The sequence below is a fragment of the Thermobia domestica genome, chromosome 4, assembly GCF_964235325.1.
Source record: "Thermobia domestica chromosome 4, izTheDome1.hap1.1, whole genome shotgun sequence".
NCBI classification, from domain to species: domain Eukaryota; kingdom Metazoa; phylum Arthropoda; class Insecta; order Zygentoma; family Lepismatidae; genus Thermobia; species Thermobia domestica.
Genome location: NC_137457.1, coordinates 24,876,958 through 24,903,672, shown reverse-complemented (window position 1 = coordinate 24,903,672; position 26,715 = coordinate 24,876,958). Strand labels below are relative to the sequence as shown.

The following is a 26,715-nucleotide window of genomic DNA, read 5'->3' as shown; positions in this document are numbered from 1 at the left end:
AGTAGTTGTTTTTTGGTGCGAAACAAGAACAATACGCATAGAATTGTAGGAAATTACATTAGGGCGAATTCACTTATTGTTAATGATGTTTTCCCTTCACCTAATTTAGAGGAATGTCTCACGGGGCTTGCAGATAAGACCGTATACACCAAAATTGACTTGCGCCGAGCATATTTCCAGTGCTTACTGGATAAAGAGTCAAGGGATATAACTACCATAGTTACCCCTAAAGGGTGTTATCGTTATACGCGGTTGCCAGTCGGAATAAAGACAGGTAGTAATATTTTGTCTCGGGCTATGGAGAAGGTACTTGGTGACATGATAGATGATGGTGTAAAACTATTTTTTGATGATGTTTTAATAGCGTCACGTAGTTTATCAGAACACATGATTCTAGTGGAAAAGGTATTAGAAAGATTTAAAGAATTCAACATTACAGTGTCTCCTGATAAATGTCATTTCTTTTGTAAAAAGATAAACTATTTGGGTTATCTAATTGAGGGAGATCAAATGGAAATCGACCCCAGTAGAGTTTCTGCGATTCGTAACATCCCTCCGCCAAGAAATAGAAGAGGGTTGATGAAAATTTTAGGTTTATTCAACTACTATTCTAAATTCGCGTCCGAATTCCAGGAGTTAATGGGGCCATTAAGTGCATTGAAATCACCAAAGGTAAAATTTGAATGGAAACCAGAACATCAGCGAATTCTTGATAAATTGAAGAACATCTTGATAGAAAATGTTGTTTTAAAAATTCCGGACTTAAACAAGCGCTTTGTTGTTAATGTCGACGGATCAGGGAAAAGCGTAGCTGGATGCGTGTCACAAGAAAACGATAAAGGGAACTTGGTACCTGTCGCCTATTTCAGTAAACGCCTGTCAGAGGCTGACAGGCATAGAAGCATTTACGAAATCGAGTTCATCAGTCTTGTGAAAACGATATCCAGGTACAAGCATTATCTTGTAAATGAATTTGAAGTCCTGACCGATAACAAAGCTTTGACATGGATCCTGGGAAATAGTAAGAGACTGTTGAAATACGGACCTTTGGTTGAAACCTTATGCCAATTTTCATTTAAAGTCAAACATGTTAGATCAGCCGACAATACCGTAGCAGATTTCTTAACGAGGATGTATGATCCGTTCGAATTCAATATTATTGATGGACCTGTTGGCCTGGCTGTGTTCAAAGGAAATATGAGAGCTGCGAACTATTGGAAATTACCAATAGTGGAGAATTCGTTGGACGAACTACAAAGGGAGGATGAAGAACTGAAAATGATTATTGAGAAGATTGAAAAAGGAGAACAAGTAGTAGGGTACCATTTGAATAATAAAATTCTTATGAAAAGGACAAAATCTGCTCTTAATCCATTTAAAATAGTAATTCCGAAAAGATTACGAAGAGTTCTCATAGAATATCACCACAATGATAATCTGGTGGGTGGACATTCTGGAACATACAGAACGTTAAGAAAACTGATGCGAAAATTCACGTGGGAGAAGATGAAGGAAGAAGTTAAAGAGTTTGTTTCAACATGTGACGTTTGCCAGAAGATGAAGGAATCAAACAGGCGTAAGATGGGTTATTTAGCTTCTGAATATAGTAATCGTGTAAATGCACACTGGATGTATGATATAGTAGGAGCTCTTCCCAATTCAAATGGTTTCAAGTACATATTAATTGGTGTAGACAATGCTAGTAGATATGTTGTAATTGAAAAATTACGAAATATCTCTTCAAATTTGGTAGCCAATAAATTGATGGACATATTCAGCCGAATTGGGGTTCCGGAAGCCATTTCGACTGATAACGCATCCATTTTTGTGTCTGAGACCTTCAAGAGATTTTTATTTGGGCTAGGAATCAAACACATTCGTTTGAGCCCGTATCACCCTGGGGGAAATGTAGCAGAGCGCTTCATCAAAACCTTGAAGGCTGCGTTACGCTCTTATATATCTGGAAACCAAAAACTCTGGTCACATTTCATTCCACGATTGCAGTTCACCCTAAACATCAGTGAGCATGAAGGATTAAAGATGTCGCCATTCGAAATATTTTATGGACGTCCGTACACAACACCGTTAGAAAATCGATGGGACATTGTAGATTCTGATTTTGGTGGTAAAAGTTCAGCAGAAATGTGGAAACAGGCAATGGAAAATTTAGAGAAGAGTTGGCAAAAACGTCGAATGCTAATGATGCGTCGGAGAAATCCGGTCACGTTGAATGTTGGAGACAAGGTTCTGGTGAAGTCCCATGCGAAATCATCCCTAAAGGATAAATTTACAAAATCTCTGGCTGAAAAATGGGTAGGTCCCTTTGTTATTAGAAGATTTTTGACTCCCAATACCATTTTGTTATCGGATGAAGCAGATGCAGCAGAAACCTACCGTAGATCTCACGTTTCGGAAATTAAGATTTATAGATCTCGAAGATCTTAAAATTATTTTTGAATTAAATTGTCTAGGTTGATTCCTTGCTTATCCTTTGAAGAAAATAAATATTAATAGTCTTAATCAGATATTTGTTATTTGTAAATTTTCCATGTTTGCTAAATGTTATTTTGTCATATTCTATTGTTACTAAGTGTCAATTGTAAATATATTTGATTAAATTATTATTTTAATTACTATGGCCATAGTAATCAAAATTTTATTTATTTAGTGAAGTGAAAGTCATTCATATTAATCAAATTATATATGTTAGTTATAGCTAGTTATTCCTAGTGAAAGTCAGATTTAATATGAATTTAATATTGTTAAAATTAATTGAATCATAAATTATGTATAATTAAAACTTGAATGAGTTATATATTTTAAGATATGTATGTCAATATGTAAATATGTATAACTATAATGTCTCTTTTATGTTTCGTAGCTTGCAAGAGGAGGAGTGATTTGACGAAAAATTCCGGAGTCAGAATTTTTCTTTTTCCTGGCCGCCGAGTTTGTAACGTACCGTTACACTTTTCAAAAAAGAAAGTAATATTCTTTGTTGCTGTTTGTATTATGTATTTAACACTAAGGAAATTAACTACTGTTAATTTACATTATCAAGACTTACTAGAGAAAAAAAAATATAAAATGTAAAAAGATTTCCTTTCTCCCGTGCGACCTTACGGTCGAGTTTTGTTCTTCCGTGCGACCTTACGGTCGAGTTAGGATTACTAGTGGTGACCTTTGGTTCTTTGCGCATGACCGCAGCTGACTTCTCCAAGCTCCCACCTTTGTGTGGTAACTTGGAAGGAAGCTGCCCTGTGGATCGGGTCATGGCTGAGGATTGCTGTGCTTGTTACGAATTTGTACTTGTTGGATTGCTTGTGACCTCGCTTTGTGTGCTTGCATGTTTCTATGTGGTCTCGCTTTCCATGCTTGTCAAAATGGAGTGGCAGTGAAATAGGAATCCAGTCAGTTGATAAAGATTATTAGATTTTTCGACGAAATATTATTATTATTTGAAGAACAGTGCAAAACAAGAATAATTTGTGCTATGAGGAGTGAAGTGTTGTTCGAGTTAATATATTACGTATTGGAATTGTGAGAAGTAAGCAATCTTTCGTGTGCTTCTGTTAATTGCTGTTTGTTTGTTATAGCAGCTTTTGCCCTAGAGTTGTTTGACGAAATATAATTTTTTTCAGTGATGTGTAAAAATATTAATATTTTTAAATTAGTAATGGAACTGTATGCATGAGAGGTAACTAATTCTTTTCCCTCTTGGGATATTAAGTGGATCGTATTTAGGACTCCGGTGGTCCCCAGGCCCGGTGATTTCTCTTTGCGCTATTTTCTCCTCATAAATGAAAATTATTCTTGTTTGCATGGAGTAGTCCAAATTCAATTGAAGCCAGGAATTATTCCAGAGAGGTAATATATTACTAAGGAAAAAATGAGGTGAGTGTTAAAACTTTGTACTAAGTTAGTTCCTGTTTAAGTCCAATGTTTGTGACGTCTTGCGTGGGTTGTGTTATTGCCTCCAAAATTGAGAGTAATTGGCTTGCTTAATTCTCAAAGAATAAGGATTCATTACGGTTGTCCCTGTTCCAACTGAAAATCCAGGGGAAGCGAGGTGGAGGGTTTGGACCCAAAACCTCAGTTATATGAGTGTTGTCTTTTTCAGGTTTGGTCACCAGAATCTGCGATTTCAGAAATTATTTTCTTGGAATTATTACGCGTGAAGTTAAAGAAAAACATTAACATTTTTTTTGATTAAAAATAATTAGAGAGGAAATAACTTGTTTGGAAATGAACAACAGAGTCTCAGGCATCGGAATATAAGTAATATAATTATTGAAAACGATATTTTTTCTGGATTTTAGTAAGTTATTAATTTATTTGTTGGAATATTAGCTGCTATAATCATTTCTTGACTTGATCAGAGAGTACAAATACAGGAAGGAAATCTTTACTAAAAAAGGTAGAAATAAATTAAACTTAATAGTTCGGAAGCTTTAATAAGTAAAAATTAGGTCTGAAGAAGGAGAGGTCCTGGACTGGCCTCAAACGTTAGTGGATAATCTGGATTTATTGCATTTAATGGAAGAGGTCCTAGATTGGACTCCGACGTCTGTAAACTGAATCTGGAATTTTGTTACCTTTAATGAGAGAGGTCCTGGATTGGCCTTTATGTGCATTGTATCCAAGGACAATTGAAATTTCATCCAAGAAGGAATTGACATAATTATTTCAATACAATAAAAATTTTTTTTTCAAAAATTAATTTTTTTGACAAAAGTTTACCAGGAATAAGAAGAATATTTTTTTTTTGAATCTGTATTATTAATTGTAAATAAAATTATAAACCTGATTTGTTGTGTTTCTTATTGAATTTATACTGTTTTATTGTGAATTTGCCATATTGCCAAACCTCTGGATTTTCATTCCACCAGTAATTCTTGAGCATGTATCTGGTCCGCGCAAAGCCCTTTCTGTTGGCTAGATCTTTCAACGTATTTCTCGCGTTGCAGTGATTGGGCCTGGATAGGGGCGTTACAAGTTTGAAGCTTGAAAGCTACGTGTCTGCTTTAGGTCCTTCATTGTATGTATGGACGACTCCAAATCAAAAATACGGACTTCTTGTCACGTTTTAAAGAGTACGATACGCACACGAACACAAGTCTTAAAATACAAACTGTCCGTACACTATACGGAGCCTGACAGCATTACATAAAATACACACACATGGAAGTCAATTAATTGACTGCATTCGGTTAAAAAAGTACGATATTGTAGGCACTAACAGTGACAACTATAGTTACACCAAAATTTACGTCTGAGTTTATGTATAAACGGACAAAGCATTTTGAACATAATTTCTCTTATTACTAGTTTTAACTCGATTTTCAGTGATCACATGTATATTTCTGCTTTCTATCTTTCTCTCTCTTTCTCGGTCACAGCAGAGAATGAACAATTCCGTTCTACATAGCCGATTACGGTTTGTTTTCTGTACTTTTCTAAGACATTCCCCAAGTTTCTTGGTGTACCGTTGCAAGATGATAATACGGTTATACTTTGCGTACAACAAAGATCTATTCTGGAGTGATGCCTTGCAACACGTACACGCAAACAACCTACGATCTAACCTATTAATACGTATTAATATGAAAACCTATTAATAATTTATTTAATACGTAATTAATTTTGATTTTAATTACTCTTTCCAATTATGAATATATATTTGCACTTTCCCCCAAAATTTTCGTTGGATCATTGTCTCAAAATAAGCTCTTATAGATCAAAGAAACGTATTATATGCCTGATTTTGAAATGAAAAATCATGCTCATAGTTTGTTTGTGTCGTTTTGAACTATCCTGTACCCATTAGTATATTTCAGAATGACTTGCATAATTCAAATCTTAGTCAAAAAATTATTTTCAGTTTAGCGTGAGTTAAGCACATTCTAGCTTTTAATACAGCTACAATCCATCATGTACTTGCCTCCTACTCCTACATAATTTTGATAGAAACATTCACACAGTGTCGTAGGGAAGGGGGAGCCCAGAGGGGCCGCCCCCAAAGAGGTCCGACAATGTACTTTGGTACTTTGATGTTTGTAATTTTTTTATATATTTTCATGTTTATATATTTTTTTGTTTGTATTTTTTTCTATATGTACCTATAAAAGCACTCCCCCCCACAAACACGCATCCTGGCTACGCTACTGCTTCACATACTTTAAAACTTAATCTTAGCTTTAATTAAATAATACAACGTTTCTCAGTTAGTAAAGAATATAAAAGTACAAATCCATCATGTTCGATAATATTGAAGGTAGTTTTAGTTTTCATTTTTCTTTTCTTCCTTTATTTTATTTTATTTTGTTTTTGTTCTAGTTTTCGTTCTTCCTAGCCTATATTTCATCCAATGAAAATTAGCATCATCCAAAGTTATAGAACAGGAAAGGATAAGAAATTACAAATTATTTTCATCTTAGGAAGTTCTGTAAGTAAATATACCATATTTATGTGCTTTCTCTTTCTCTTATTATCATCTTTTTCATCAAGGAAGTTCTGTAAGTAAATTTAGTATATTTATGTGCTTTTTCTTTCTTTTATTATCATCTTTTTTATCAAGGAAGTTGTGTATGTAAATGAAGCATATTTATGTGCTTTTTTCTTTCTCTTATTATCATCTTTTTCATTAAAAAAGTTGTGTATGTAAATGAAGCATATTTATGTGCTTTTTTCTTTCTCTTATTATCATCTTTTTTATCAAGAAAGTTCTGTAAGTAAATGTAGCATATTTAAGTGCTTTCTCTTTCTCTCATTGTCATCTTTTTCATCAAGGAAGTTCTGTAAGTAAATGTAGCATATTTATGTGCTTTTTCTTTCTTTTATTATCATCTTTTTTATCAAGGAAGTTGTGTAAGTAAATGTAGCATATATATATGTGTTTTTTCTTTCTCTTATTATCATCTTTTTCATTTAAAATGTTGTGTATGTAAATGAAGCATATTTATGTGCTTTTTTCTTTCTCTTATTATCATCTTTTTCATCAAGGAAGTTGTTTAAGTAAATGTAGCATATTTATGTGCTTTTTCTTTTTCTTATTATCACCTATTTCATCGAAGAAGTTGTGTAAGTAAATGGAGCATACTTATGTGATTATTCATTCTCTTATCATCTTTTTCATCACCTTATGTAAAGTACATACTCTTTCTTATCATCTGATAATGTCTATCATTATTGAGCGAAATACAGAGCAGGAGGAGGAGGAGAGAGATTTTGCAATATCTCGAAACAAGATTGAATCTTAACAATTTACTTACCCTTTCTCGGGAGATATTCCGGCAAATTTACCCATTGGACATCCAGTAAACATTAGGACTCCCATTCCTATAATAGATATGGAGAATGAACAATCAGCAACTTAAAATCATATTAAAAGGATTAAAATTTAAAATTCATAATAATAGTACATTGAATATATCATGTATATTGTATACTATAAAAATCTCACTAAACTCAAAGAACTAACTCAAATCGTATGTACAACCTGTAACTATTACGATTAATATTTTGTACACATTACAATGTTTTCGACAGTCTATTTGGTCTTCTTAAATAGTTTGGAAAGGCTAATGATAACGAGAGACTACGTTAACTTAGAAACTGGCCATAATAATAAATAAAATAATAATCTATATACATATATAAAAGAAAGTAACTTTGTTTGTGACTTAATAACTCTTGAACTACCTGACCAATCTCGATCAAATTTTCAACATAGATGAGATTCAGGCCTGGAATGTCTTTTGTCATTTCACTTTTATGTTACAATTTAGGGGAGGGGTCGATATATAAAAATGATCGAAAATGACTGAAATCCATAGTTTTTGGTGTCACTGAGATGAACAGTGATACTTCTGATCCCGTTTAAATTCAAATTCACTGCCGCAACTTGGGAAAGGGAGACATATATAAAAATTATCGAAAATATCCGATGTTAGTGCCTAATCCATAGTTTTCGGAGTTGCTGAGATGAGCAGTGACACTTCTAATGCCGTTTAAATCCTAATTGAGCCCACAATAATAATATTTATGTTTTATTTATATAGATTTCTTATTATTTTCTGATTTTTTTATTATATTTTCTTTGTTTCTATTGATTTTAGAGCGCTTCAGTAATAGTAAAAAGTGACTAACTAATGGAACATATTGGTAATTTTTCTTATTTTAATTCAGCAAAGCGTGATAGAATATGGAAGATAGATATACAATAAATAAGTAAATAAATAAATAAATACGCATTAAAAAGTTTGACTAAAACGAAGAAGTGTGTGTGCCTTTTGTAAGACGAAAGTTATGTTCTCTCTTTCTCTATATTTTACTATAAGGTTTACTTTGATTTTGGCCAATTCTTAAGTTATGTAGTCCATCAAAACTACGGATGAAGACAAAAAAGAGGCTGTCGAAAGTTAATAATATCTTTAAATGATTATTGGAAATCACTGCAAGATGTAGGTATATGCTGTATACTATAATTGAAGTAACAGTATGAATTTGATAGTTATTATGATAAATAGAAATTTCTTAACAAGCCTTTTGCTACTGAAATCTATTGTAGGGTTTTACTATTTATTATTTGAGTTTTTAGCTTGCCTTTTTCCCCTTCTGATCATGTCTTCAGCAAAGGAACTAAGATGTAAGATATATATGTAAATTGACTTATTCATAAAGACTAATCTCTCTCCATAACCATTCTTGTACGAATACTATGTTTATTTCAAATAATATATTTTCTGAAATATTTTAGCAGTACTTTTCTATGTGATATATTTTCAATATTTTGTATTGTTTTCAAATATACCAAGAATATTCTGACAACACAGTAGAGAAGGTTAGCCAACTGCTAAATTTGACCTGTAAGCATGAATACATAAATATTTCTACTATTATCTGCTAATCGGTCATTATTTAAGTTGGACACGTTATGTGCAACCTTAAGTGGCCAAATAACATAACTTTTACTCTAGAATTAATTTTTCTTGAAACGTTTTTAAGAGATTAATGTTGATAACAGAAAGTAAACGATCCTCAAGTGTTGCCATTTTTGAAATCTTCTCAATAAGCTTTCGAAACTACTTATGTAATTTCATTTCTAGAGGCATAACAAAGACTGTCCTCTTAGAACTTCTAGGAATCCAATTAGGCGAGTACTTATTTAATCTTGAAATATGTATTTCATACGCTGTCAGTCAATCTTTTCAAGAAATTCGGTTACCGATGACGGAATCTTTTCCTGGCGAAAAGTGGGAAAGTTACTACAAGTGCAATTTAAATGAAAATCTTAAAAGTGCTATGAATATTATATTATAACAATTAAAAAGAAACATACCTATCATTTTTCAACGTAGTCTCCCTGACGTTCAATGCAAGTATTCCAGCGCTTCCGAAGTGTATGGATACCACGTTTCAAAAGTCTTTTGGTCGCGACTGTAGCCACTCGAGCAGTGCAGTTTTCACCTTTTCATCACTTCTCAAATGATTGCCTCCCAAAGCTTTTTTGAGTGTTGTGATGCAATCATCTGTGTTGCCACTGCATGTAAACATAAGGTAATCTGGGTTGCCAAGCAATGGGTGGATCCAGACGATCCTAACGCTTTTGTTGACTTCCAATAGGCGAGTAACACGTGTTATTGGGTTCTGGAAGTGGTGGTGATGCGTACATGGTATCTCAGCTCAAAATTTGAACGATTTGAGGTAGGCAGGTCCGGTAATTAACAAATCGAGATTAATGGAATTACTCGAGATCCTGAAATTGGGTTGGCCTCTGCCAATTTGTAATCAAACCGTGGGATTCAGTAACTTGGAATCAAAGGGAAGGTTAGCTTGCCTTATAACGCTAGGGTGCAGACACTACAAATGCTGGAAGAATCTTACACGCTACAGGAGTTATCTCGACCAGTAAGTATAACTGATAGACACTCAGAGTCCTAATGGCTTGAATGAGAGACTCTTACTCCCTAGAGAAGTTCTTTCGACTAGTAGATATAACTGGTAGACACTCGTTATAATGGCTTGAATGGAAGACTGGGGTCTGTCGTGACTCTCACTCGCTAGACGAGTTCTCACGACAAGTTAATATAACTGGTAAACATTCAGGGTCCTAATGGCTTGAATGAGAGACTGGGGTCAGTCGCTACTGTTACTAACTAGAGGAGTTCTCTCGACAGATAAGTATAACTGGTAAACACTCAGGGTCTTAGTGGCTTGAATAGGAGACTGGGGCAGTCGCAACTCTTACATCCTATCCCATTTTCAATGAACTCGTCTAACTACCCTAATAAACAGATTTGAATCTCTTCCAGAAAAAAACATCAAAAAAACTATTTCTTAAGCAACATCATAATATAATAAAAAAAAGACACTTACCAATGGCATAAACGATTGCTGTAATAGCAACCCACGCTGCTACGGACCTAGCACTAGGTCTAAATATTCTTATAATCACACCGCTGATTAAAATTCCAACACCCATCACAAGAATGCCACCCACACCTGTAAATCAATATTCATTTATTAGTTACGACATAGGGTTACTCGGATAAAATTTTCAAGTCAGCAATCCGTGAAGAAAGTTACAACAGGGAACTGGCTGTTGCATCTGTCTCCAAGATGATAATACCAACTATTTTAATTTTAAAAAGTAAAAGTCAAAATAATTTCTTCTTTCAGTTTGAGTAAAATTAGTCAGATCAAATAGAAATGGTATCCTTGACAAATATGGCTGAATTAGTAAGTAGTTATTTTCTGTACTATTTTCATTATAAATATCATGTTTGATTTATTTACTTTTCTACTTCATACACTTCTTTGCCATAATTATGCAACCTCAGGGGAACGATATAATTATAATAGATATGCTTATAAGCAGAGTTACAAACTAGATAATAGCCCTGTAATGTACCATTACAGTTGAGACTAATGGCAACTTTTTTTTTTTTTTTTACTCACCCTGTACCTAGTGATTTTTTGAAAATTCAATTTCGGTTTAATTACACAATTTATTTATTCTCTTTACTTCAAATTAAATGTAATGAATCGAAAGGTCTCATTAGTAATCATATTTTAACTGTATAATATATTTATTTATGTTTTGATTAATTGTAAATCCCATTTTCGCATATACGAGTTGAATAGTTACAAGGTTTACCATTTTGACGTCATACCGAAATATAGTTCCGCCATTGGATATAAATTTTCTTAATTTCAGACCAATGTGGATTTTGGCCAGGTACCTAAACTTTCCCTCACCCCCTCTCACTAGTCCATAGTCACTTTCAGATCCGGTTATATCTGGATTTGACAAATTTCTATTTGTTTTGTAATTTCTGCGGCTAAAGGTTTCGCCCTGATTGGAGGAATTCTCCAACCCATGTCGTTTTCGGCGCAATATTATCATTCTTAACTAGGACGATTTGTGTGTACGACCTGAAAAAATTGATTACCATTTTTATGGTGGAAATTCGAGGAGAAGCAAGGTAAAAGTTAATCTAATCATATAATAAACGCCGTATGATTATTTAGGAACTCAAGAATCTGTTTTTTTTCTAAAAGGACAATTAATAATTCAGTAAAACCAAGGGGAAATAGGAACCAGTTCATCAGACGCCATATTGCTCGTCATCCAATCAAGCTAGAATAGACGAAATGGGAGAGTGATTTTTGATCCTTTCAAAATCAGTTAGGGATTAGGGAAAATACGACCTGGTTTTGTGCATTTTATTCGTGTATCTGATAGATGTGATTTTTTTTTTATTATTATTCAGTAAGTGCATGTACATGGTAGGTTTCGTAGTGTGATATTAATCATCAGAATGGCAGCTTAAGTTAACTAAAAGGGATCCTATTTCTCTTTCCAAATTGAACCAGTTCTAGCGGGGGATGGATTAGTTATTGTTTGTTTTAGGGCCTTTTCCCCTCTCAGGGGAAGGGTCCCTCAATAAACCTCGTTAAGGTGCCCCCAGGGCATCAATCTTTAGTAATCATTTTGTAAACAATTGGTCAGGTCAATTGGACTTAGGGTTAACTCTTCTCATTTTGCCCCCTAAAGTTTATTAGAGCCAACTCTATATACCGACAAGGAGTAATATGTTTAAAGGTGCTTGCCTTTAATATGCATGTAATTAAATGGTGCTTGTATAGTTAGTAGTTTTTATGTGTAGTATTTATAGTGGTGTATGTAGTTAGTAGTTCTGTGTGAGTGCGTGATTTCTACTGTTAGGACAGTGTAGTTCACATGCGTTAGTTTAATACCATTTGTCTAACTCAAAGCACACTAAACGAGAGTAAATATTAGATTTCTGATTAATAAGTACAAATATATATTTCAGTACGCGGTAAATTATGTCTCCACTACAGCGCCATCGTGTCCGTTTTCGCTAATCAATTGTTTGTTGACATTACGTCATCGCATTAGTTAGTGATCTAGATTGTTTGATTTTGGCCCCTTATTTCTAAATTACATCCCGTGGACATGGTTTTCGGTTCAAATGAGTGTACGTTTTGATGAAATAACATGAGATCTCGTTGTTCTGAAAATTACAGCTTGCTAGGTCAATTAGCGATCGAAATATCCATTGAAATCAAGAATGCCTATTTTCTTAATAGAAGTAAAGCCCATATGCTGTTACTGTCTGTTTCAAAATGTAGTATTAAATTCTCTTTCCCGTGGCTGTAGAAAAATTCCATTGTTGCTTTAGTTTTATCACCAAATCAGAAATAAAATCATCGTTGACAACTTAACTTTCAGTGAATACACGTATGATTTTTTTTAACTGCGAAGTAAATATAATTTGGGTGCTTTGAAACAAAGAGTCCGTGGTTCGATGAATGTTATCGTGTAGTAGTTTAAGCGCGACAGATTGTGATAATTATATATTTATTAGTGCGTAATATAAATATGTGTATGGCCTGCGTGTGAAATGTATGAAATAGAGTGTCTGTCAAATATTACTTCGTGTGGAAATGAGTAAATAATAATTAAATGTAATGATATAATAATAATAAGATTATAATGTGAAATGAACGAGATGATATGACACCTATATTTAAATGGATAGGCCTAGTGTATATTATATAGTTATATGTACTAAAAATCTCTCGCGTTTTGACTTCTACACCAGTACATTCATCCAACAAGGGTTTGCTATTTGGATAGTAAAGTGTAGTTGGGGAATTGTGTGTTACTTCGCATTTAAGAACCTCATATTAACAGCCCCGGATCTTAAGCCTTTCAACAGATAGGGTAGCGTCATGTGGGAATTACTTTTAAAAGGTTGACAGAAATGATAATAAAAAAAAATAACTGCTATATCCTGTGATCATCGAAAAGTACAGGTTTGGTCATTTGTACCTTTAACATTCATTGACTCTCCGAGATTTTTTTTTCTTCGTTGCTTACCTTATTATTTACTGCTCAGTGTTCATATAGTAATGGATCGAGTTATCCGATTAAATCAACCGCTAGTAAATTAATAGTTATGTCCATCGCGTATCCGGACGTCGACCCATGACCCTCTTAAGTATTTTCATTTCTTTTCTTTGTTTAATTAGATGATGGAAATTAACGACGTCCCAGACTTTGGCATGTCTGCGCAGGGTAGTCATCGGTGATGTTTGGTCACTGAAATCACCGATCGAAAATTCAGTTTATTTACTTTTTTTTTTTTGGCAAATCAGAAGTAAGGGATATCTTAGCTATTACTTTTACTCTAGTTTCTTTACTGTTCTTGAACCTTCTTAGTTCTTCTGAGGGGGTCGAATATTTTTTTTACTTAGAGATTTCAAAATTGGGGACGCAGTTACCTGGTCGATCTCCCCTTCCCTTTTTACCCTGCTGGTCTGGGCCGGATACGGGGCTCAGATTTCAATCTTACAAGCAAACTCTTGTGGGATTGGGATCTGATGGACACAGACTTGCATCCTTGGCAGCAGGGCGCCCCCTAGGTTACGTATTTGAGTAAGCCGAACCCCTTTTGGCATAAAAGAGAATATTTGGTTAAAGTATGTTGTATACATAAATTCGACCACTTATCTTTCGTAGTTGTAGTGTTCTGTCTCCTCTCTTTTTACCTATTCTTCTTCTATTCCTTCTCTAAAGTTTTTTTTTTATTTTTCCAACCTTCCCCCCCTCCCCCCGGTTCTGAAATTCATGACAACATACAATGTTCATATCAATTATTTTGATCGTATGTACTAACTGAGACATCGAGGAATACAATTCGTGGAGGTATTTCAGCACAACTCAGGACCATTTTCACGATACTCAATCCACCACGGGAGAAACTGACGAGAAGGTACACTATGATTTCAGATTCCCAGAAACTTACTTGTTATTTATCGATCGTACAAATTATATCCATTGACTACTGATTTCTGCTTTTCTTTCTATTGATTGGTTATATGGTGTATGTATTAGTCGTTTGGGCCCATTAGTTTCGAATAACCTTAATTTTTGTTCTTTCTCTGTATATACATATATATATATATATATGTACTTCCATAGTTTGAAAAGTTACTTGCCTGCTCTATTTGTTGTATTTCCACCTCTTATGTCAACTTATTAAATAACACCAACTATTTTTTTATACGCGGATTTTAGTAAATTGAGAATTATTATTGATTATCGGGTTTACATATAAAGTTCAATGTTGCAACCTTATGAGAAAAAAAGAATTTTGTTAGTCAGGGTTTTCGTTTAATTTTGAGCCAAGCAAGCGTGAATACTTGTTGAATGTAAAAAGGTTATGTAGAATTTAAATGTCGACGAAATACTAAGATGGATATTAAAGTGAAATTTATTATATTGAGTAATATGAATATATATATATATATATACATGCGAGTATGTATGTAAAGGGCTCGGTATTTACCCTGGTTGTTCTAGGTTGCCATAGATTTTTGACACCCGACATTGACCAATTATTTGTGATGTAAAGTATTACCGCGTAACTTATAATTAATGACACCTTACTGATTTGTTAGTAATGTTTGTAACTATTCAATTTTTTAATACTATGTCAAATGTTGCATGTAAATAGAACAAGTAGCAGGTCGTAAGAAGAAAAAACCCTAATCCGTATCCAAAGTTATTTTGCGAGATCATAGTGAAATCAGTAAACTTCGAAACAGTGCGCCCCGCCAACAAATCCTTCTATCAATAAACTAGGAAGCAAATCCTCCCCTACGATCGGAAACATAACCGTTTGTCGTTCGTCAGTTTCGTGACTAAAATCTCTTGACCCCACGAGCTATACTAGAAATATAAATTCAGTGATCTTAATTTGAACTGATTTTGGTTAATAATTTAGTAATGTGAATACGGGACCTAGATAGGTCCAAAGACCTAATTCCATTGAAATATGCTCCCAATGTCTGTGACTGGATTCGATAATTTTTCTTTAATCTGAATTAACTTTGAAATTTTATACCAAGTGCGTCAAGTGACGAAATGAAAATTTTATATAAAATATGAAGAAACTAAATGTTTTGTCTGTCGTTAAGACAAACGATTAAATACTCTCATGGACACCAATCACAGTGAATAAAGAGAGTTGAAAAAGGAGTTACTATCGACGTGAGAACAAAGACTCATAAAATTGTCGAAATTTCTCCTCTTGGGACAGAGACTCAATAAAATGCTACCAAAGTGTTCTTTTTTTTAAGATTAATTAACCAATTATATTTTTTTCTTTTCTTTTTCACCATGATATGTACTCATTGTACTGAATCGTAAATATGTTTAATGTTGACCTTTGATTTTTCTCCCTCTTTTGTCTTTCTTTTGTCGATTTTTTTAATATAATCCAATTTTTTAATATCTTTAAAAGAGAAATGTGTTATTTGATATTGTTGAAAGTAACAGATTTCTGTGCATGCCTATGTATTATTATTAATATAATTTTTTTTATTCATGTATCAAACTTTTTCTGTTATGTCAAACTAAGTTTTCTTTTCTTGGAATGTAATAAATGTCTATAGAAATGTAGTTAGGTTAGTTTAATTCAACTAAATACAACCTGAAGTATACATTGTCCTGTATGAATGTGAGTGTGAGTGGAATGTAGGTTTAGTATTAAGCGCACCAATTATTTTGACATATCTGTGTGACTTACTACAATTAATGGTAGTTGGCAATTAAAGTCTTTGAATGTCAATACTAACTTAATTTAAGTTGGCTCTATGAAGGAAGCGAAAAGGACCGAAGTAACCTGAACGAATGATCATCATAGGAGAACTTCGAGAGTCAAAATTTTCGACAAATAGATGTGTTACTCTAATTTTTTTTCTGTGGTAGATTCTAACATGCCATCAACTTCGTCATTTATCTTTCAAATGTTGGATACTAGTCGAGAACTTTCGGAAATATTGAATAAACTGTTAAATCGAACTTTCTCATCTATTTCAGATCTAAATTGGGATAATTCGGTAGTTGGGGTTACATGGATCTAGGTCTGGGATGTATGGGTTGACATGTGTCTACCTTAGATCACCTTAATACCAAATATTCACCCAACAGCTATTGGAAATGATCCCAATTCGATAATTATTCACTTTTCTTTACCATATTTATCAAAAATATCCAGTAACAGTTTCCCTCTTTCTCACCTTCTTACTTTCCCTCTTTTCGCTTCTATCCTATCTTCCTTTTCCTTTCTTCATCTTCTTCTTTTCCTATTGTAAATAAAACTGAAAAGGGGGTCGCGACTGGGAATTCTATATGTAATAAACACGGTCATGTATTTATTTATTTTATTTTATTTTATTCAGAAATCCGATAAAAAAGTTTTCTCATTTCGATCGAACCTAGTATGTTCGAAATTAAGAAATGAATAATATATTCCAATATAATTAGACATAAGCCTATAGCTTCATGAATATCCCCACCAGGGGTGAAGGGTTCCCACTCACGACTTATTCCATGCATCTCATTTGCACGATACAGGGTTTCCCAACCTTTTGTTACGGAGCTTTCTTTTTCTTTTTCTTTTCTTTCCCTTTAAAGCCCTGCCCGCTGGCAGATCTAGTGCACAATTTTGGTGTACGGAGTCCCGGATTTGAATCCCAGTGGGAGAACTTTCAAATTGAACCCATTATGGTGGTTCGGATATCATCTTAAACTGTAAGTTCATGCCTTGTCTAGCCTCGTTGATAAAAGAGACTCTAAACATAAATAAACACTAACAAATTGGTTGATATTATTCTCACATGAGTTATGACTGTTTTGTATTACTTTTCCTTTTAAAGAAAATTTCAGACTTACTCATATAACGTCTGTACTTGATTAAGAAAAGATCAAATAATTGAATTTTCCTGGTATTCTCCCTTATTGAGTATTTCCAAAGTTGAGGCTTGTAGTGAGCCGCTATTGTATAGTTGAGTAACGCATTACAAAACATTCCTGAGAATGTTCTAAAGGATGCCGGTCCGTAGCAGTTGATTCAGAAATTAACTAATCTAAAAGAAAGTATATTTTTCGAATCGAAATAGATATACAAATTTGAAATAATAGATATGGTGGGAAGAACATCTTGTGAATTAGTTAATAATATGTATTATAACAAAATGTGTCTTTAGAAAAATTGTGAGCCTCAGATCAAACATCGAAGCTGTTCCAATTGTAGTTCGTATTTGATATTGTGAGTATAACTAAATCTATCAGATTTAGTACAGTGTGTAGTATCATGAGGCAAAGTAACTGATAATTAGCTGGATGATTCCAATATGTATATGTTGATGAGATGATTGTAATATTTTTCTTATTAAATCAGCACTCTACAGAATGTAACGGAATAAATATAATGATAATAATATAGAAATAGATAAAGGAAATGAATACAATGATACGTTATAAGTGTATATTGTTTACAATGTGTAAAGTTAGGAATAAGCTGTTGGAAAATAATTGAATAGATCCTCAACTAAACTATATACGTATATATTTATATTGGATACGTTAATTTATTGAGTGATATATCATCCAGTAGACATTACGAGGAATTGGTAGGTTGTCAGGTGCATCTGATATGAAAGGAGAAGAGTCTCAATCGACACTCAGAACCTAAGATATGAGAAACTAGAAATTGTAATAACCCTTCTACACTGTGGTGACAGAGTGGGTGCTTTACAGGCTTAACCAAATCACTTTCACGCATCTGCAAAATGTAGGTTCATTCAATTGCATTAGCCCTTACTTTCCTTTAAAAAAAAAATCCAAATTCCCCTCCCTTTCTCTCTCGAAAGGCAAAACCTAGGAGAAATCACTTTTTGGATTCCCAAAATGGTAAGTTTATTTTATTTCATGAACATCGTTAACCTGATTTCGAAGTAAAATTTAAAACTAACCAAACCAGAATTACTTGCTTCAGAATATAGTCGTAATAAGAAACAATTTCTCAGGTATTAATATAATGATTTCAGGGGATTAGGAATTAGATTTCTAGGCTGTCAGCATCTAAGGCCATTTAGCCCGTCACGTATATGAGGGATGACGGCCCTCGGCGAGCACAATATCCGATGAAAGGGAAGGAAGGAAACGGCCTGGGACCATTATGATAGGTACCATCCCGGCATTTGCCTGGTGTGAATCAGTGAAACCTAGAAAATCCTCACTCAAGATGGCTGGCCTGAGAAAGCTGTCACACTTTTTCGACCGAGTGACCCAACCGGGAAACGAACCCGGGACCGCTCGCACCGAAGGCGAGAGCGTTAGCGACTACGCGACGCGGGGCCTCATGATTTCAGTTTGGGGACTCAGCACAACACCTAAACGGCAAAAGACCTAAAACTCATTTCACGGCACAAGACTCACAAAGCATAAGACATAAAACTCATTAAATGGCACAAGACCTAAACGGCATAAGACCTAAACGGAACAAGACCTAGAATTTAGGTCTAGTGCCTATATTTTTAAGTCTTATGCCGTTTAGGTCTTATGAATGTTACCCTTTCAGTTGAATAGTAAATATTTTTTATAAAACATTAAATGTGTCAAATATTCAAAAATATTCACGTATCTTTCTATTTCATAGTAAAATTCAGCTCCATAAATCGTTCCCAAGTATGAATTACGTAAGTAAATAATATCTTATTTATTTATTGATTGATCTGTTCAAAGCAAAACTTGTCTAAAACGAAACTTGTATAAGGCGGAAAATAGTCTAAAGTGAATAAATTTTCTAGTTTTACTTAATGTATTGTTTTGGTAAGAATTTCATTAAAATGAAATCTCTAATGCAGAACAAAATTTTGATCTTGTAACGTTCCACTTTAAGGAAATTTTATTTTATTTATTTATTTAAATTGAAACAATTAACTTAACAAGGGAACTCACACAAAAAGAGGAAATTAATTAAAAACTATCACTAAAGATAATCGAAATTAAAGGTTATAAAACTGATACTTTAGACTAAATATCACCTACTGTTATGTAGTTAATAGAATGTACTATAATAACATTCCCAGTACATCCTATGTTTCTTTGAATGATATGCAATGAGATTTCTAAATCATTGTTGTGAGCAACAGAATCAATATTTTTTTTCCAGTTTCTAAAATATTCTTTAACCCTTTGCGTTCCAGGTGTCATTGTCCTATGTGCGTGCTGTAATGACAGGTTTTAATTCACTGTTACAAGATTGTCTACACTTTTATATAGGGCACAGCTATTATGCACGCGAGAGGAGAATATTCATATTACTCATTAAAAAATTATTTGTATTCTGGAACATTTGGACTGAGAAAGGGGAATTCTGATGTTCTGAAGGGATTTTATGCTTCTTCAGGTTGGCAGCATTACTGAAGATTAAAGACAAAGTTTTTTTTTCATCTTTTTCCGATCTCGAAGTTGTTAATTGTTTATTGTCCGAACAAACACATGTGTGTCGTAATTGCCTTTAGGCCTGCCATCTAGTGAGACAAAACATTTTTACTTTCCTTTCTGTCAGTAAGGTGATGTCACCTAAAGAGAAATAGTAAAATTAACTCGTGTGTGTTGCATCTACTAAAAAATTTCATCATCTTCAGAATTAATAGAACCCTTAATAAAGGATACGTTTTCATGACATCCCCATGGATGTCACTGGTATTTTGCAACGGAGTGTTTTATGACATCCACATGAATGTCACTGGTGTTTTGCAACGGAGTATTTTATGACAACCACATGGATGTCACTGGTATTTTGCAACGGAGTATTTTATGACAACCACATGGATGTCACTGGTATTTTGCAACAGAGTATTTTATGATATCCACATGAATGTCACTGGTATTTTGCAACAGAGTATTTTATGATATCTACATATATGTCACTGGAATGCAAGGGGTTAAATATAAATTAGAATATAAATTAGAATAGCAGTCTCGATCGACATTACGAGGAAGGAATTATTTTATATATAATCAAACATGAAAGAGAAAACTCAACACTAATTTATTAAACAAAAATGAAATGAAATGAAATCTCTAAGTTTTACATCCCATGCTTATGCCGGCTAGGCTAAAGGAGACGGTGATAATGAGAAATGAATGAAATGGTGGAATGAAGAGAGTAGGAGGGAACAGGAGAACCTCGAGAAAACCCACGCACATGGTGTTTGTCCACCACAAACCTCACTTGGAGCGAGCTAGGATTGAACCAAGATACCGAAGCACCAGAGGTGAACGCTCTATAACTGAGCAACCACGGCCCTTAATTTATTAAATAAGTAAACCATTTTCAGATAAGTTATCATGTAGTCTATATACATTTTTAGATAAATTGCAAAAAGGCACTTATTTGAAATATATGACGAATGCATTGCTTGACAATGTTCTTTTTTCTGAATTTAAACAATAATTATTATTATAGAGTAAAACCAAATAAAGAAACGAAATTTATTGTGAGTATTTTCGATTGTCTATAGATCATCATCAGGTAGATATAGGAAACGAAAGAAATCATAATTAGTAAACGATACACCGCAGTGTATGGTAACGAATAACTGTTTACCATTTGTTTTTCTTCCATTCGTTTGTGGTACAATTTGTTAACAATCTAAAGTTCTCAGAATTTACTTTGTAACGACAACATACATTCTCATTTGGCAATTTGTATTAATAATTAGCCGAGAAAAAGAAAAAGAGTAACCATAAAAAATTGCATTATAACGTTGTTATAGTTAATACCAGGTAGATGGTACTTACATTAGTGATTTTTTTTCACTTCATCGGGTAATCCAGAAGGTCATGGTACATTATTGGGTTGGTATAAGCGAACCATTCTCTTTAATATACTGGGTGTCCCACATAAAACCGATACGCCTCACGTACCCGTTAATCATCTCTAGTTAAATTGCTTGTGAGTTGACAACACTGTCACGAAAGTTTGCTACACTGCATTTTATCGGAAATTTAAGTGCAGCACTGTGTTCGTGCGTCAGTTATTGTGAGAAGCTGTGTTTCACATCAGCAACGTGCTCCCTGAAGACAAACTTGTCAGCAGAGGCCTTTGGCTCCCAAGGTCCCCGGACTTAACACCGCGTGATTTTTATTTATGGGTCACATTGAAAAGCAAAGTGTATGCTGACAAACCTCATAAATACACGATTTTAAACGGAATACTACTAGAGAAATTAACAACATTACGCTTGCAGAATTACAGCGTGTTGCTGGTAACGTCATCAAATGAAGGCAGTGATGCCTGAATGCCCATGGTCACCACTTCTATCATCTCTTATAAACAGATAACTGTTTAACGTTGCTATTATCTATTCAAATGAAATGAAAATGAAATGAAATCTTTAAGTTTTACGTCCCATGGTTATGCCGGTTAGGCTAAAGGAGACGGTGATGATGAGAGATGAGTGAAATGGTGGAATGAAGAAAGTGGGAGCAAACGGGAGAACCCCGAGAAAACCCACGAGCACGGTGTTTATCCACCATAAAGTCCACACGGCGCGAGCTGGGATCGAACCAGGGACCCAAGCACCGGAGGTGAACGCTCTACCACTGAGCCACCGCGCCCTCCTATTATCTATTCATTGTTGTCGTTAAAGTGTTACTTGAATAACACGCGTGAGGCGTACTAGTTTTATGTGGGACACCCTGTATTAAAACATTAATTTATAAACTTTTAAAAGTGCTTTTTGTTTATTTATTTATACTTATTTCTGGGCATTATAGGTATCTATGGCTTAAAGCCCGTCACATGTGATGGATGATGTACCTCGACTAGCATAATATCCGGAAAAAAGGAAGGAAACGCCATAGGACCTATATGTTAGATGCCATCCTGATATTTGCCTAGTATAAATGAAGAAATCTCAAGAAAAGCCTATTCAAAATGCCTAGTCTGAAAAGGTTGTTATACTTTTTCGACCGAGTATCCCCACCGGGAATCGAACTCAGGACCGCTACCACCAAAGAGGAAAGCGTTAGCGACCATGTTATGCGGGGCCACATTTAAAGTAATGATTAAATTTAACCCTCATGTTCACAATGCACAATTTCTATAAGAAAACAGTAAAAAAAGTAAAAATAACTAACCAAGAGGTTTTCCTACTTTAATCATTGCTTGCCAGACTATATAAATTATGAAACAAGTTGAATTAACACTCAATTCCGTATTTTGAACCCTAAATGCCGATAGTAAATAATAAATTCTTTGCATAATTACCAAAAAAAATCAAAATACGTGAGTTTTAAGTTTTATAATAATCTACTATTAGAAGTACTACCAACAAGTGAATTCTCTATTTGAAGTACAGATTGAAAACATACCTGCCGGTATTTAATTATTGTTTTTTATAAGTAAAGAAGTTTGTAGATAGAAGGGTGTACACAACTTGAGTTATATTTGTAAATGACAAGTATATACAATACTTTTATGTCATGATAATGAAAATTATTTCACATTTAAGTATTTGTTCGTAGTTTCATTTAATAGTAAATTTACTATAAATAGGATATAAAGTTTAATGTAATTGTATGTATTGCCTAAAAGATTATCGAAAGTTCCTCCTGCTTCAACGTCTTTACATTATGATAATAAGACAGAAAGATGTTCTTATAAACTACAAGAAATTGTTTCAATATAAATATGTCACCTGATACCATGTTGGCAGTATGTGCAGGTAGTCGAAACTGGGTTTCCAAATATTTTGGCAGGAATGTATATAATCCAGCAATTGGCATTAGGTGTAAGACACTACTCGCTGTTCGAAGCATCAAAATGTTATTCTTCAGTAAACGCTTCACCGCCTTCGGGAAATCTGGAATTAGAGAGTATACATCATTTTCATTATGGGCAGAAATAAGATTTAGCTGTGTAAACCAAAACTAAGTATGATTTTACACAAAAATTTAAGAAAACATATACAATGTAACTAAGCTGTGGCTAGTGAGAAAAAGGAGATATAAAAATGGAACAATATAGAGGTTTTATTCCAGATAATTTCCAGATTATTACCAGTTATTTTAATTTAGACTAGTTGAACCTGTGCTCTCTACATAGTGCATCATTCACATATGAGCATGAATCTCGTTGTCCCTCACAACATCTCCCCTTTATAGACACAAGTGAAAGACGTCTTAATAAAAATTGGCAAGGTGCACAATAAAGGGAAGATTTTTTCGATTATTTTCTAATTCATGTATGATCAGTGTTTTCTTTCTTCTTGTATGCAGTGCAATATGTAATAAGCAAATACATTAGATACATTTAATTATAATGTCAGTGATGTATGGTGTTCATTCACTGTAAACAATAAAGATTTATCTTACACTGAAGAAATGGTTATCCGTCGTTTTTCATTATCATTTGGCCATGAAACAAACGCTTGAGAGATAAATAACTTCTTTATACAAATATGTGGAGTTGGAATGTATAACTCATAGGATATGATGCTTTACTTTTTTAAAATTTCAACACTTCCAGTGATGCCCTAAAAATGTAATAAAATATTAACGGCCACGTTTTCCAAATATTCAATTAGAACTGGATAATTTACACAAAATTGGAATCGACCAGCGAAAACGGCAGGTTTCTAGCACTTGTGGTTTTCAAAATCTCGTTGTCGAAAATATTGGAGACAAACATATAAACCTAGCATTTTAATGGATAGATAATGTTTAATAACAATTGTAATATGCTAAATAATGATAACACCTGTTGTTTTATTCTAGAAAATAATCAATGCTTAATATATCATACAAGCCAATAATTAATATCTGATATTATATACTACGTAATAATAGATGTATATCGTTATACTATCGACAACAGTATATGTTTTGTTCAAAGATAATAATTAGTGTCTTGCATTTTATTCTAGTCAGTGAGTAATTACATATGTTTTATTCTAGACAATACATTAACGTCTGCTGTTTTACTGTTGAGAGATTGATTTTCACTATTTTATTCTAGACAATAATCAATATCTATTATATTATTTGAAGTAATAATTATTATCTGTTGTTGTATATTACATAATACTTAATGTGATTCCAGATACAGTGGAACACCATTATCTCTATTCTCTAACATTTCATTATACATATCACAATACACTAATCTGGAAATTTACTTTTGACAGGAATATACAACAAATCCTGAGTATTACTAGTTAGTAACCTGTATTCACTTTAACGACGTTTGTCTATAAATTCTATTGTTTGTCGTTACACAATTAAATTTCATATATCTTCATCTTTTAATCAACAACTATTTTATATTATTTTTTATTTTTCTTCTAACAAGTTACTTCTTAAGACTAATATCATAAATGAGAGGAGAGTGATTACAAAAGGAAAATTTCGTCCAAAGCTTTTCCCGGAGGGAGAGTTCCTAGCATCGCTGCTACGTTCCCTCTTTGCACAGCCATACTTATTCTTTTGTATAAGATAGGATGAGGCTCGGGTGTCTCCTGTGTTAATAGTTATGCGGTGTCCGACTTCCTTAATGAAGTTTAGATCTTCCTGACCTCAGGACCCACAAGTTTCGATGGCTATGGTGACGAAGTGGTATTTGTCCAAGAGGTTGTTATATTTTCGTCTCTTTTCATATTCCCTGCGAGTTGCAACCGTCCCAGCTTTTGTGGAAGATGAAGGAAGATTAGAGGGGGCTAGGGTATCGGTACAAGTGAAATCCCATATTAAAGCCTTCCCTCGTTTCCAAGGCACCAAAGACATTCCGTCAGGTCTCTTGCCATCAGAGCGACTACACTCCATTGGCTCTCTCATGGAAGGCGATCCCGAGGAGATGAGGGCTCTCATAATGAGATCGTTAACAGTGGAGTGTCGAGAGTATCTGCCAGCACTGTGAACACATGATAGGCCATGTATACCTTTCTTATCCACTAAACTTCCGCAAGCCGGGCACTGGTGTTGTTCACAGACATCTGCTCCCAAACGTAACGCACAAGCGATTCGAAAACTTTCGTCGGGAAGATGTAGCCCTAGGGATGAAGATGGGGTAGCTTGTAACCAGGCACCTGCTTCAGGAGAAGAAGTAGCAAGAATACGTGCCTTATCTTCAGGATTGGTGGAGGACTGAAGAATAGAAGATAATCTGGAGTCTGTAAGAGGAGCGTCCCATGAAGTTTGAAAACTTCTCTCATCAAAATCAGGTAGATCGAGTCCGCCGGACGATATCCACTGGGAGATACAATCATTTATCTCAGCTTCTGAATCCTGATGAATATCCTGGCGAAGAAGAGGAGTGATCAAAGGCATAGAGCTATACATGGATGAAAGGAAAGATGGAGTAGCCAAGTCAAGGGCTCGACGAATTCCTAGACCTCCGTGGTCCACAGGGAGAGATGCTTGTAGCCATGAGTTGTCTGTGAGAGAGCAGTTGAGAAGAGATTCTAGGCCAAGTCGGATGGATTCATCATATTGTTGCAGAAGATCTGTCTCATGCCAGGATGGAGAACTACGAAGGAAATATAACATTCTAGGAATGGCTAATGAGGCCTGTAGGAGATAAAAAGCTGAGTGGGTAGATATCTTAGATAGGCGAGTGAAGAAGAGATCTAATTTAGATATTTTGTCCAATAACAAAATGCGTCGAGTATCAGTGTGTAGTGCGGCACCTAAAAGGGAGGCTCTGTCGGATGATATAAGTTGAATTCCTGGTGCAACTTCGTTGAAAAGGGAGTAAAGGGTGTTAGCCTGCTCGTTTGAGACTCCCAAGAAACCGACTTCACATTTGCAGAAATTGAGCTGTAATCCAATGTCACGAGATTGACAAAGCTTCGAGGACATCTTCCTTGTCTCCAGCTGAGACAGCCCCTTTATATCTCTTTCTTCTTCTGCGCAGTACTATATATGGGTCGCCATCTGGAGAGCAGCTCCAGAAACATTAACACAAACAGATAACGCTTTCCAGATGGAGTGGAAAAACATTCTACTCAAGGAGTCGATATTTATGGAGGACGGTAGTTTAACTAATTACTATAATCATAAAAATAAACAAGGTGTTAATTGGCATTCAAAATATTAATTGATCCAAAACTGAAAAATGAAACAGTGTAATAAATAATGTACTATAACATACGTAAATAAATTATCTGTACATAATCAAATAACATTTTATATTATTTTCTCTCAGTAGTGGATTGATGTCTTCCTGTTATTGCATTTTTCTTTTTCATATTTGTATTTGGAGCATTTGAATTCAACGGAATGTATTTATATTTAGACTATAAGAATGAATACTAGTACTTGGATAT

At 34.2% G+C, this 26,715-nt stretch overlaps 1 protein-coding gene across 2 annotated transcripts in view; it reads right to left on the bottom strand.

Moving 5' to 3' along the window:
• LOC145683776 (solute carrier organic anion transporter family member 74D-like) overlaps window positions 1-26,715 on the bottom strand; it is a 197,477-nt gene that overhangs the window by 28,351 nt on the left and 142,411 nt on the right. For both annotated transcript variants that reach the window (XM_081755347.1, XM_081755348.1), the window contains exons 5-7: window positions 23,092-23,256; window positions 10,378-10,503; window positions 7,272-7,338 (exon numbers count right to left, since the gene is read on the bottom strand). In XM_081755347.1, coding sequence (XP_081611473.1) covers window positions 7,272-7,338; window positions 10,378-10,503; window positions 23,092-23,256 — 358 coding nt within the window. The remainder of the gene's footprint in view (window positions 1-7,271; window positions 7,339-10,377; window positions 10,504-23,091; window positions 23,257-26,715) is intronic.